General features: G+C 61.7%; 1 protein-coding gene across 4 annotated transcripts in view; it reads left to right on the top strand.

Annotated features, from left to right (window-relative positions):
- The window catches only part of HSPG2 (heparan sulfate proteoglycan 2), a 40,742-nt gene that overhangs the window by 17,880 nt on the left and 9,717 nt on the right, over positions 1-13,145 (top strand). For 2 of the 4 annotated variants that reach the window (XM_085080193.1, XM_085080192.1), the window contains 37 exons: positions 24-215; positions 829-921; positions 1,006-1,086; positions 1,167-1,397; positions 2,162-2,275; positions 2,364-2,491; positions 2,574-2,660; positions 3,566-3,792; positions 3,868-3,978; positions 4,055-4,155; positions 4,842-5,022; positions 5,533-5,592; positions 5,771-5,893; positions 5,991-6,131; positions 6,834-6,976; positions 7,061-7,196; positions 7,284-7,429; positions 7,511-7,649; positions 7,727-7,881; positions 7,985-8,123; positions 8,266-8,417; positions 8,582-8,720; positions 8,895-9,052; positions 9,394-9,532; positions 9,621-9,772; positions 9,868-10,006; positions 10,087-10,238; positions 10,324-10,462; positions 10,547-10,698; positions 10,782-10,920; positions 11,003-11,154; positions 11,241-11,379; positions 11,470-11,613; positions 11,688-11,822; positions 12,279-12,460; positions 12,540-12,732; positions 12,819-12,998. In XM_085080193.1, the coding sequence (XP_084936319.1) occupies positions 24-215; positions 829-921; positions 1,006-1,086; positions 1,167-1,397; positions 2,162-2,275; positions 2,364-2,491; positions 2,574-2,660; positions 3,566-3,792; positions 3,868-3,978; positions 4,055-4,155; positions 4,842-5,022; positions 5,533-5,592; positions 5,771-5,893; positions 5,991-6,131; positions 6,834-6,976; positions 7,061-7,196; positions 7,284-7,429; positions 7,511-7,649; positions 7,727-7,881; positions 7,985-8,123; positions 8,266-8,417; positions 8,582-8,720; positions 8,895-9,052; positions 9,394-9,532; positions 9,621-9,772; positions 9,868-10,006; positions 10,087-10,238; positions 10,324-10,462; positions 10,547-10,698; positions 10,782-10,920; positions 11,003-11,154; positions 11,241-11,379; positions 11,470-11,613; positions 11,688-11,822; positions 12,279-12,460; positions 12,540-12,732; positions 12,819-12,998 (5,314 nt within the window). The remainder of the gene's footprint in view (positions 1-23; positions 216-828; positions 922-1,005; positions 1,087-1,166; positions 1,398-2,161; positions 2,276-2,363; positions 2,492-2,573; positions 2,661-3,565; positions 3,793-3,867; positions 3,979-4,054; positions 4,156-4,841; positions 5,023-5,532; positions 5,593-5,770; positions 5,894-5,990; positions 6,132-6,833; positions 6,977-7,060; positions 7,197-7,283; positions 7,430-7,510; positions 7,650-7,726; positions 7,882-7,984; positions 8,124-8,265; positions 8,418-8,581; positions 8,721-8,894; positions 9,053-9,393; positions 9,533-9,620; positions 9,773-9,867; positions 10,007-10,086; positions 10,239-10,323; positions 10,463-10,546; positions 10,699-10,781; positions 10,921-11,002; positions 11,155-11,240; positions 11,380-11,469; positions 11,614-11,687; positions 11,823-12,278; positions 12,461-12,539; positions 12,733-12,818; positions 12,999-13,145) is intronic. The other 2 variants (XM_085080194.1, XM_085080195.1) reach the window with 2 other exon arrangements.

Here is a 13,145-nt window from a genome sequence, read left to right on the forward strand (position 1 = left end):
CCGCTTACCCCTCGATCCTGCAGATCCGGACGTCCTTCACCCTGGGGGATGCCCAGGGGTTCACCCTGGTGAATCGCCAGCGCAGCACCCGTGTGAGCAGTGGCTTTGGGGTGCAGCCAGGGCACCCTCAGCCCCACCTGACCTACGAGCGCTTCGGGGAGCTCCCCCCCGACTCCTACTACTGGCAGCTGCCATCCCCCTACCAGGGGGACAAGGTAATGGGGTGACACCCTGGAGGGCAGGGGTGCCCATGGGATCCCTGGGAATGTCTAGCCAGGGGCTGCACCCCTTCCCCTGGGCACCCCTGGGCACTGGCAGAGGTGGGGTGGGCACAACCTTCTTGTCTCTGCCCTATTCCTTTTTCTTCTTCCTTTTCCCTTTTCCCCTTGGCATTTTCCCCTTTCCCTTCCCTTTTTTCTCTTTTCCCCTGTCCTCCTTTCACCTCGTGTTTTTCCCTTTTGCCCCTTCTGCTTTCCCTTTCCCCATAATTTTCACCTTTCTCACCCCTGTCCTGTGCCATCCCCTATCCCCATCATCATCCCCATTCTTTTCGTCCTCCTCTTTCCACATCCCATCCCCTCCCCTCCCCATCCTCCTACCTTCCTCATCCCTATCCTTTTTCTTTCTCCTTTTCTCCTTTTCCCCTTTTTCCCCCTTCCACTTTCCTCTTATCCTTTTCCCATCCCTCTCCTCTTCCTCATCCCTATTTCATCTCATCACCTTCCCCATCCCTGTCCCGTCATGCCCATCCTCTTCCCCTTCCCTTTCCCCTTCCCCTTGCCCATCCCATCCCATCCCATCCCATCCCAATCCTCCCATCTGGTACAGGTTGGTTCCTACGGCGGTCGGCTGCGCTACACCCTGACCTACACACCAGGAGGACAGGGAGCTCCTCTGCCTGACGCTGACGTCCAGATCACGGTATGGGGGTGCTGGCTGGGGTGTGACAGGGACACACTGGGTGACACCAGGACCCCCTGACCTCCTTGTCCCCCTTGTCCACAGGGCAATGACATCACGCTGGTGGCCTACCAGCCCGACCTGCCCCCGCGGACCCCCCAGGCCTTCGAGATCATTTTTCGGGAGGTAGGAGGTGGTGGGTGGCTCTTGTCCCTGCTGTCCCCCTTTCCCACAGTGTGTCCCCCTTAACCCCCCTGTTCCCACAGCAATATTGGCAGCGGCCAGACGGGCAGCCAGCGACACGGGAACACCTGCTGATGGCACTGGCTGACCTGGATGAGATCCTCATCCGAGCCACCTACTCCACGAGCACAGCCGTGGCTGCCATTGCTGATGTGGCCATGGACACCGCTGTGCCCCCCCAGCCCGGCCTGCCCCCAGCCCTCGAGGTGGAGGAATGTCGCTGTCCCCCTGGATACCATGGGCTGTCCTGCCAGGTGAGCCCAGAGTCACCCCATAGACCCTCCCAGTGTCACCCCATACGCCCATCACCTCCCCACGTCCACCCCAGTGTCCCCCCACCACCTAAGTATGACTCTCCATCACCCCCATCGCTCCTTCCCTCATTGCCCCCATCATTCCATCATCCCCCCATCATCACCCTTCCATCATCTCATCACCCTATCAAATCCATCACCACCCCTTCAGCCTCACTCCCACCACCCCTTCATCCTCCCCCTGAGTACCACCCCCTCATCACCCTCCATCACTCCCCAGAACTCTCCCATCACCCCAATTATCCCCCATCATCCCTCCGTCATTGTAGCATCATCACCACCAGCAGTCCCATCACTGCCCATCAGCCCCCAGTATCCCCCATCACACCCCATATCACACCCCATCATCGCCCCCCATGACCCCAAATGACCCCTCATGACCCCATCATTCTCCCTGTCATCCCCAGCATCACCCCCACCACCCTCCATCAACCTCCAGCACCCCCATCATCACTCATCTATCCCCCAGTCCCCCCATCATCTCCTCATCACCCTTCAGCCCCCAGCATCCCCCAGCATCCCCAGTGTCGCCCCCCCTCACCCTCCATCAGCCTCATCACCCCTTCAGCATCCCCCCAGCATCATCCCATCACTCTTCATCCCCTCACAGGACCCCCATCATCACCCATCTGTCCCCCAGCCCCACCATCACCCACCCTCCTTCCCCGGGCTCTGGGGGATGCTGACGCTGTCCCTTCCTGCAGGATTGTGCCCCTGGCTACACCCGCACCGGGGGTGGTTTGTACCTGGGGCACTGCGAGCTGTGCGAGTGCAACGGCCACTCAGAGACCTGCCACCCCGAGAGCGGCGCCTGCTCCGTAAGACCCCACATTCCCAACGTTTTGGGGGGGCTGTGGCATTATCCCAGCCGTGACCCCCCTCAATTTGTGCCCCCCTATCCCCCAGGGATGCTTGCACAACACGGCAGGGGACTTCTGTGACCAGTGTGCCCCTGGCTTCTATGGGGACGCCACCGCTGGGACGCCCGAGGACTGCCAGCCCTGCGCCTGTCCCCTCCCGTACCCCGAAAACCAGTGGGTGACTGTGCTGGGGTGGGAGTGCTGGGCTGGGGGTGCTGGGGAAGGGATGTGTCCCCATTTTGCTCTGTCCCCACAGGTTTTCCAGGACCTGTGAGAGTCTGGCAGGCGGTGGGTATCGCTGCACCGCTTGTGATCCAGGCTACACTGGGCAGTACTGCGAGCGGTGAGGCTGCTGGCACCCCAAAACCCGCCTGAAAAACCTGCCCCTGTGGGCTCACCCCCATATACCCACTCCCAAAACCCATCCCAGTATACGCCTCCCAAACCCAACCCCTAAATACCCCTCCAAAACCCACCCCATGGGCTCACCCCCATATACCCAACCTACCCAACCTGCCCTGATTGGTTCCCATATAGCCACCCCAAAAACCCACTCCAATATGCCCCCCAAAACCTCACTCCATGGGCTCACCCCATATACCCACCCCAAAACCCCACCCTAATATACCTATCCCCAAAACCCACCTCCATTGCCTCACCCCCACATACTCACTCTGATGGTCTCACCCCATATACCCACCCCAATGTACTCCTGGTGTACCCACCTGTTGTGCTCATCCCCTATGAGCTCAGCCCAATATATGCATCCTAGAGAGGATCAATGTACTCACCCCAATATGCTCACCCCAATTTATGCACCCCAGTATACCCCAATATACTCACCCCAATGGCCTTCCCCTTTATACCCACCCCAAAGTGCTCATCCTTATATCCACCCCAAAATACCCTGATATATCCACCCCAATGTGCTCCTGCTAAACTCACCCTCACGTACTCATCCCTATGAGATCACCCCAAACTTTGCATCCTAAAGGACATCAGGCTCAGTCTGACATATGCACCCCAATACAGAGTGCACCTACCCTGATGGCCTCACCCCGACAGAGTCACCCCACAGTGCCCACCACCCTCATATCCACCTTGATACAGTCACCACCCCACTATACCCATCCTGATGTACTCACCCTGATGTGCTCACCCCAATACACCCACCCCAGCCCACCCAATCCCCGCCATGCACACCCCACTACGCCCCGACAAACCCAGTGTCCCCATTGTCCCCCACAGCTGCGCCCCGGGTTACACGGGTGACCCCACAGTGCGGGGGCAGGGCTGTGTCCCCGCGGGGCCCCTGCCCGCGCTGGCTGTGCGCGTCCACCCGCCTCGCACGGCGGTGCCACAGGGCAGCGCTGTCACCCTGCGCTGCCAGGCCACCGGGGAGCCCCCGCTCTACTACCACTGGGTGCGAGAGGACGGGCGGCCCCTCCCCGAGGGTGCCCAGAGCCGCCGACAAGGTACTGGGTGGCTCCGGGGGGGTCGTTGGGGTGTCCCCAAGGTGTGGGGTGTCACCTGCGTGTCGCCCCCGCCAGGCGAGGAGCTGCACTTCCCCAGCATCCAGCCCTCCGAAGCCGGAGTCTACGTCTGCTCTTGCCGCAACCTCCGGCACACCAACGCCAGCCGCGCCGAGGTCATCGTCACCGGTAGGTCGTTGTCACTGAGGGAAGGGCACGTGAGAAAGGGGGCAGGAGCAGGGCTCAGCTCTCTGTGTGGCCGCAGAGACCCCCGACAAGCCCATCACCGTCACCGTGGAGGAGAAGCGAGTACAGCGGGTACAGCCTGGCGCTGACGTCACCTTCGTCTGCACTGCCAAGAGCAAGGTGAGGGGAGGGGGCACAGCATGGCAGGGGGCTGCAGGGCACCCTTGGGTGTGGTCAGGAGCATCCAGGTAATGGGAACATCCTTGGGTTCCCATGGGGACAATCAGGGCATGGGAACACCCCTGTGTGCCCAGCAGGACATGGAGGGAATGGTGACACCCATGGGTTCCTATGGGGACATGCAGGGTGCACAGGGATACCCTTGTGTGCCCACCTAGTCACACAGGGCATGTGAGCATCCTTGGGTGCCCATGGGGACATGCAGGACACAGCCTTGGGTGACCACAGGGACATACAGGGTGCACAAGGTCACCTTTGGGTGCCCTTGGGAACATGTGGGGCGTGAGGACACCCTTGGATGCCCACGGGGGCAGGGATGCTTTTGGGTGCTTATATGGATTTCCCACACACCCCTGGGTGCCCATGGGGATATCCAGGGTACAGGGACACCCCTGGGCATGTGCAGGGACATTTAGGGTGTGGGGATGGCCCTGGGTGCCCACAGAGCAAAGGGATACCCAAGGATGTACTCATGGGGACATCCAGAGCACAGGGACAGCTGTGCCCATATGGACCCCTCAAGCATCCTTGAGTCCCTGCGTGGCTCTATGGGACACACCTGGGTGCACAGCTGGACATGTGCCCTCCCACGTGCCCATCCCAGTGACCACAGTCTGTCCCCCCAGTCTCCTGCCTACACCCTGGTGTGGACAAGGCAGAACCATGGGACGCTGCCAGCGGGTGCTGTGGACTTCAACGGGATCCTGACGCTGCGTGGGGTGCGGCCCCAGGATGCTGGAGTCTACGTCTGCACTGGCTCCAACATGCTGGACATGGACCAGGGCACTGCCACGCTCTACGTCCAGAGTGAGCCCTGACGCTGTGGGGATGGCAATGGGGTGATGGGTAACGCCAGGTGATGGGTATATTGACTGCCCAGACAGCAGGGTGATGGGCACACCCAGGGCTGAGGCACTGGTGTGGTGGTCACGCTTGGCCCCCATATGCTGGGTTTGATGAGTCCACTTGGATGTCGATGCCCAGATGCCGGGGTGATGGGCATGTTCAATGCCTGGATACCAGGGCGATGGGTTTGCTCGGTGCCCAGTCCTTCAGGTGATGGGCACACTCACCACCCTGGCTCTGCGGTGATGGGAATGCACAGTGCCCGGATGCCAGGGTGATGGGCACATTGAATGCCCAGACACTGGAGTGGTGGGCACACTTGGTGCAGGGCCAGGGCCTTGGGCAGGTTTGGTGCCTGGATGCCAAGGTGATAGGAGGGTTTGGTGCTCAGACACCAGGGTGGAGGGCAGGTTTGGTGCCCGGACACCAGGGTGACAGGCACACTCCCCTGAAACTTTCCCCCTCTTGCAGCTGCCTCAAAGACTCAGATGTTCTATGGACCTGTTGAGTTCATGGAGGGGCACAGACCGGGTAAGTCACTGGGGGGCTCCTGAGGGTCCCACATTCCCTGCACCCACTGCATGTCAGGGCTCCACCATGCACCCCGCTGCCAGCCATGACACACCACCCCGCTTCCCACCGCCCCACCGCCTGGGGACAGCACCGGGGGGGCCCAGCGAGCCCTGAGCCCCCCCGGGTCTCACCACAGCCGGCACCGCCGCCACCCCCACCGCCACCGTGGAGCCAGCGCAGCTGAGCGTGGCACCGGGGCAGCCGGCCGAGTTCCGCTGCGTGGTCACCGGCAACCCCCAGCCCACCCTCGAGTGGCTCGGTAGGTGCCCACTGGCTGGCGTATGGGTATGGGGGGACACTGGGACTGGGCACGGGGACATGGCGAGCGGGGGTGACACCAGGCTGTGTCCCCACAGGTGCGCTGCCGCCACAGGCCGTGGTTCAGGGCGGGACGCTGCGTTTCGGCGCTGTCGAGCCTGCCGACCAGGGACACTACGAGTGCCGGGCACGGAGCAGTGCCGGGCAGCACACAGCCCGCGGCTTCCTCCACGTGCAAGGTGAGCGGCATCACCATCATCCCTGTCACCCCGTTCTCCTCTTCATCCCCACCCCCATCATCTTCATCATCACTGTCATCTCATTGTCCTCATCATCCCCATCGCCATCATTTCCATCATCCCCATAACCCCCATCATTCCCATCACTGCTATCATGTACATCACCCCTGTCGTCCTCATCATCCCCTTCATCCCCCATATCCCCACTATCCCATCATCTCATTATCCCCATTATCCTCACCATCCTATCATCACCACCATCTCTGTCACCCTCCGTTCATACCCATCACCCTCATTGTCCCCATCATCCCTGTCACTCTCATTATCCCCATAGTTCTCTTTTTCGCTTTCACCCTCTGTTGTCCCCTCTTCTCCATCATCCCATCATTCCCCATCATTCCATTGTCGCCATCATCCTTATCATCCTCATCATCTCCATCATCTCTGTCCACCCCTTTTGTCCCCATTGCTCCTATTGCCCCCATCACCCCCTTCATCTCTATCACCCCCATCACTCCCATCATCTCTATCATCCCCATCATCCTCATCATCTCCATCACTCTCATTGTCCCCCATCACCCCCATCATCCCATGGTCCCCTTCACCCTCATTGTCTGCATCACTCATGTCCCCCCCATTGTCCATTGTCCCCACCCCCACTGCCCCCACCCCCCAGCACCGCCCTGACCCCCCTCCCCGCAGGCGCGGGCACCCCGCAGGTGCAGGTGAGCCCGGAGAGGACAGAGGTGCAGGAAGGCTCCACAGTGCGGCTCTACTGCCGGGTCTCGGGGTCACCCACTGCCACCATCACCTGGGAGAAGCAGGGGGGCACCCTGCCGCCACAGGTGAGCGGGGTGCTGGCACCCCTGGGTGCTCTGGGGGTAGTGGGTGCACCACAGGCACCACTGACACCTGCTTTTGTGCCGCAGTCCCGCACCGAGCAAGGTGACATTGCCACGCTGGTCATCCCTGCTGTGACGGCAGCTGATGGTGGCATCTACCTCTGCGTGGGCACCAGCGCTGCTGGCACAGCCCATGCTGCCATCGACGTAGCCGTGGTGCCAGGTGAGGAGGGTGGGGGACACCAGCGGTGTTTGGGGATAGTTTTGGGTGGCTACAATTCACCCATGTCCCTCCTTTTGCTCCCCACAGGGGCAGCACCACCCGTCCGCATCGAGTCCTTGTCCCCATCTGTCACCGAGGGACAGACCCTGGACCTGGACTGTGTGGTGGCAGGACCTGGCTCTGCCACCGTGATTTGGTACAAGCGTGGGGGCTCGCTGCCTGCTGGCCACCAGGTAGGGCACAGCAAGGTGGGCAGCACCCCAAACCCTGCCCTGCCCCTGCTGTGTGACACCCAAGTGTGTCCCCATCTGCAGGTTTCAGGGTCCCGACTGCGTGTCCCCCACATCACGGCGGCTGATTCAGGGGAGTACGTGTGCCGGGCGAGCTTGGGCTCCACCATCCAGGAGGCGTCTGTTGTTGTCACCGTTGTGGCTGCATCCAGCTCATCCTATGGTGAGACTGGGCTCAGCAGCACTGGAGGGGACATGCTGGTTCTCAACGGGTGGTCACAGCTCTGTCCTCCTCTGCAGGACCACCAGCTTCAGGTGTCCCTGTTCGGATTGAGGCGTCCTCATCCACCGTGGCGGAGGGACAGACCCTGGACCTCAACTGCATCGTAGCCGGGCAGGGACAGGCCACTGTCACCTGGTACAAGCGTGGGGGGTCCCTCCCAGCCAAGCACCAGGTACGGGACGCAGAGGGTGATGACGCAAAAGGTGGCCAGGGTTGATGCGCAGCCCTGTGCAAGCCCAGGTGGCTCTGGTGACCCCTGTGTCCCCTCCCCACAGGTGTCTGGCTCCCGGCTGCGGCTGCTGCAGGTGACAGCAGTTGACTCGGGCGAGTACGTGTGCCGGGTGACCAGTGGGGCCACCACCAAGGAGAGCGCAGTCATGGTGACCATCCAGCCCAGCAGTGCCAGCGCCTACTGTGAGTGGGGTCAGGGGGTGGCAGTGCCAGCGGGGGGTCCCCATGTGTCACAGCACTGAGCTGTAGCTCACATGCCCTTACTGGTGAGGCCCTGCTGTGGTCACTGGTGTCACTGGTGTCACCCTCCTGTCTCGGTCCCCAGCCCCAGGCAATACGACTCCCTTGCGCATTGACTCGCCATCCTCTGCCGTGGTCGAGGGACAGACCCTGGACCTCAACTGTGTCATCGCCAGCCCTGCACAGGCCACTGTCACCTGGTACAAGCGCGGGGGAACCCTCCCAGCCAAGCACCAGGTAGGGGTCACAGGGCGGATGTCACCAAGGGGGATGAATGGGGTTCACCCACAGTTCTGGGCAAGCCTAGGTGGCCCATGCAAGCCCTGGTGGTCCCATTCAAGCCCACGTGGCCCCATGGAAGCCCAAGTGGCCCCCATGACCCCTGTGTCCCCTCCCCACAGGTGTCTGGCTCCCGGCTGCGGCTGCTGCAGGTGACAGCAGCTGACTCGGGCGAGTACGTGTGCCGGGTGACCAGCGGGGCCACCACCAAGGAAACCTCCATCATGGTGAACATCCAGCCCAGCAGTGCCGCTGTCTACCGTGAGTGGGGACAGGGGACATGGGAGGTTTCCCAGGAGGGGTGACACTGCTCCACAGTGTCCCCAGGTCTGGGGCTCACTGAGGAAGACACCCATGCGCATGTCCATCTCTCGGTGTCCCTGGGAGGGTCATACATGGTCATGGTCACAATCTCTAATCCATCTTGGTCCCCAGCCCCAAGCAGCACGACCCCCCTGCGCATTGAGTCCTCATCACTGTCATCCCCTGTGGCTGAGGGACAGACCCTGGACCTCAACTGTGTCATCGCCAGCCCCGCGCAGGCCACTGTCACCTGGTACAAGCGTGGGGGGACTCTCCCAGCCAAGCACCAGGTAGGGGACACAGAGCGGGTATGTCACCAAGGGGGGAGGACAAGGATGACACACAGCTCTGGGCAAGACCAGGTGGCCCATGCAAGTCCTTGGGACCCCCTGCAAGGTTGGCTGGTCCTGGGCAGGCCCAGGTGACCCCATGACTATGGAAGCCCAAGTGACCCCATGGAAGACCAAGTGGCCCCAGGGAAGACCAAATGATCCCAAGGAAGCCCAAATGACCCCATATAAGCCCAGGTGGCCCATGCAAGCCCAAAGCAGGCTTGAGTAGCCTTGTGCAATCCCAGATGACCCCTTGCCAGTGCTGATGGCCCAGTGACCCCTGTGTCCCCTCCCCACAGGTGTCTGGCTCCCGGCTGCGGCTGCTGCAGGTGACAGCAGCTGACTCGGGTGAGTATGTGTGCCGGGTGACCAGTGGGGCCACCACCAAGGAGATCTCCATCATGGTGACCATCCAGCCCAGCAGTGCCAACACCTACCGTGAGTGGGGGCAGAAGGAGGAAACCAGGGACTGGGGGACAGTGCCAAAGTCCTTGGGGTGACCCTCCTGTCCTGTCTCTGTCTCCAGCCGTTGGTGTCACCCCTCCGGTGCGCATTGAGTCCTCATCCTCCTCCGTGGCCGAGGGACAGACCCTGGACCTCAACTGCATTGTGGCAGGGCAGGGACAGGCCACTGTCACCTGGTACAAGCGTGGGGGGTCCCTCCCAGCCAAGCACCAGGTAGCGGATATCAAGGAGCATTTTGTGGTGGAAAAGGGATTTTTGGGGGTGTTGAGGGGTTTATGTCCTCATTCTTACCTGTGTCACCCCACCAGGTGTCAGGCACTCGCCTGCGCATCCCCCAGGTGACAGCAGCCGATTCGGGAGAGTATGTGTGCCGGGTGACATCGGGCGGTGTCACACATGAGACGTCCCTCATTGTCACCATCCAGACTGGCGCTGGCTCCTCTTACGGTACTGGCATGGGTGAGAGGTGACACAGGGACATGGTGAGGACACAGTGGTGCTCCTACTGACCCTATTGCCACCCCCAGCTGTCGGCGTCACACCACCAGTGAGGATCGAGACCTCGTCTGCTGCTGTCACCGAGGGACAGACGCTGGACCTCAACTGCATGGTGGCAGGACAGGGTCACCCTCATGTCACCTGGTACCGGCGTGGGGGGGCTCTGCCACCAAACAGCCAGGTGAAACACAGGGGAGGTGGCTTCACCCTGCAGGCCACAGCTCCGCATCAGGCACTGATGTGTCCCCATCTTGTCACCTCCCCAGGTGGCGGGGACCCGCCTGCGCCTTGCCCAAGTGGCGGTGGCTGATTCAGGGGAGTACGTGTGCCGGGTGACCTTGGGGACTGTCACCCAGGAGGCATCTGTCATTGTCACCGTGCCCAGCAGCGCTGGCACCTATTACAGTGAGTGTGAGGGAGAGGGCAGCGCTTGGGGACAGTCAGGTGTCACCTTGGTGATAAACGTTCCCTTTCTCTGTCCTCCCCCAGCCTCTGGCATCACCCAGCCCCTCCGCATCGAGTCCCTGTCCTCGGCCATTGCCGAGGGACAGATGCTGGACCTCAACTGCGTGGTGGCAGGGTCTGGCCCCACCACCGTGACGTGGTACAAGCGTGGTGGCTCCCTGCCCACTGGCCACCAGGTAAGGGACAGGGGATGGTCACCCTGAATTTGTCCCATCTCCTGCTCTATGGTGCTGACTTGTCCCCTAATTGTCCCCTCCAGGTGTCAGGCACCCGCCTGCGCATTCCCCAGGTGACAGCAGCCGATTCAGGGGAGTATGTGTGTCGGGTGACATCAGGTGGTGTCACACAGGAGACGTCCCTCATCGTTTCCATCGATGATGGAGCCAACCCATCCCACTGTGAGTGCCACCCTTCAGGGGAGAGGTCCCCACTGGTGTCAGGGACCACTGGGGACACTCACCCTCAACCCTGCCCATGCAGCTGCTGGCATTACACCACCCATCTACATCGAGTCCTCGGCATCCTCTGTCACTGAGGGACAGACTCTAGACCTGGACTGCGTGGTGGCTGGCCAGGGACAGGCCACCATCACCTGGTACAAGCGTGGTGGGACCCTCCCAGCCAAGCACCAGGTAGGTGGGGACACTGGTGGAGTGGGAGACAGCAGTGTCTATGCATGGCTGGGTGATGCCACCACCTTCTGTTATGATGTCCCCAGATTTCAGGGTCCCGGCTGCGGCTGTCACAGCTCTCGGTAGCCGATTCAGGGGAGTATGTGTGCCGGGCTGAATTAGGCAGCGTCTCCCGCGAGGCCACTGTCTCTGTCACCGTCACCTCCCGTGACAGCTCGAGCTACCGTGAGTGCAGCCACAGGGTGAGGGAGGCTGCTGGGGGGAGATGGGTGATGTGAGTGACTTCATGGCCTCTCTGTCCCTTTGTCCCCACAGGTCTGCAGAGCCCCATCATCTCCATCGACCCACACAGCATGGCAGTGGCACCAGGTGAAGATGCCTCCTTCAAGTGCCGTGTCCACGACGGTGCTCGGCCCGTCAACATCACCTGGCGGATGGGGCCTGGCCAACACCTCCAAGGTATGGTGGTCCCCAGGGTGGCCCTGGCGCAGTCCCCAGGGTGGCCCTGGTGCTGATGGCTCCTCCTTGCCCAGATAACGTGAAGATCAGTGCCAATGGCTCAGTCATCTCCATCACCAGTGCCCACGTGGGCAACCAGGGTGCCTACCACTGCGTGGCCTCCAACGGCTTCGGCGTCGCCAGCAGCGTTGTCAACCTCGTGGTGCAAGGTATGAGGTGGCCAGGGTGGCCCTGTCCCAGTCTCCAGGTGTCCCCAGAGTGATGGTATTCCCGTCCCCATGTGCTCCAGGTGCCCTCAGGGTGGTCTCCCTGTCACCATGCTGGTGTCCTCCATGTCATCCACATACCCCTAGAATGATGGTATCCCTATCCCCACCTCCTTTCCATGCTTCAGGTGTTCCTGGAGTAGTGGTGCCTGTGTCCCTATGCTGGTGCCCTTCCAGGGGCCCCATGGGTTGTGGTGTCCTCCATCCCCATGCTGATATCCTCCATGGGCTTCAGATGTCCTGGGATGTTGTGTCCCCGTCCCCATCCCCATCCTCACCCTTGTGCCCATTTCCTCCCATGCTCCCAATGCTCCCAGGCTGATGGTGCCCCCATGGCTAGGCCAACGTCCTTCATGGTGGTGTCACCATACCCACCCCAATGTCCTCCTACTTCTCCAGGTGCCCCCACGGTGTCAGTGATGCCACCAGGCCCCGTGACAGTAAAGGAGGGCAAATCCCTGAGCCTGGAGTGCCTGGGCCGGGGTGAGCCACGACCACTGGTGCGCTGGAGCCGACTGGGCTCCCGGCAGAAGGTGGAGCACCAAACATTGCTGCACATGGACAGCCAGGCCATCCTGCAGGTGAGGGGACACCCAGGGACACCACAGGGCACTGGAGAGTGCCTGGCACCCATCCTCACCCTGTCCCCCCTGCCGCCAGCTCTCGCCAGCCAAGCTGGAGCACGCTGGGACCTACGTGTGCACAGCACACAGCGCCCTGGGCTCAGCGCAGGCACGGGTGGATGTCAGCGTGGAGTCAGCACAGCAGCACCCTGGGGCTCCCGAGGTCACCGCACCATCCACTGTCACCGTGGTGGCTGGGGAAACCGCCACACTGCACTGCACGGCCAGAGGTACGGAAAGGCTGGAAGGACTGTGTGGAGAAGGAGTGTCCTGAGTGGCACCTGACACCACGGTGACGGGCACGTTGTGGTCATAGGTGACCCAGCACCCCGGATCGAGTGGTCGAAGCTGCGGGCACCTCTGCCCTGGCAGCACCGTGTGGTCAACGGCAGCCTAGTCATCCCTCGTGCTGCGCAGCAGGACTCAGGGCAGTACATCTGCAATGCCAGCAGCCCTGTTGGCTCCACTGAAGTCTTCGTCACCCTCGATGTGGAGAGTAAGGAGGGGACAGCAGGGGTTTGGGGTGCCCCTGGGTTCCTCCTACCACCTCTGCTGTGGCCATTGCCTGTCCTTCCTTGCCACTTCCACCCTCACATCCAGTCCTTTCTCATGGGACCATACTTGCATCATCCCAGCACTCCTC

Source organism: Lichenostomus cassidix, chromosome 21 (genome assembly GCF_008360975.1).
Source record: "Lichenostomus cassidix isolate B80296 chromosome 21, HeHo_3.0, whole genome shotgun sequence".
Lineage (NCBI taxonomy): Eukaryota > Metazoa > Chordata > Aves > Passeriformes > Meliphagidae > Lichenostomus > Lichenostomus cassidix.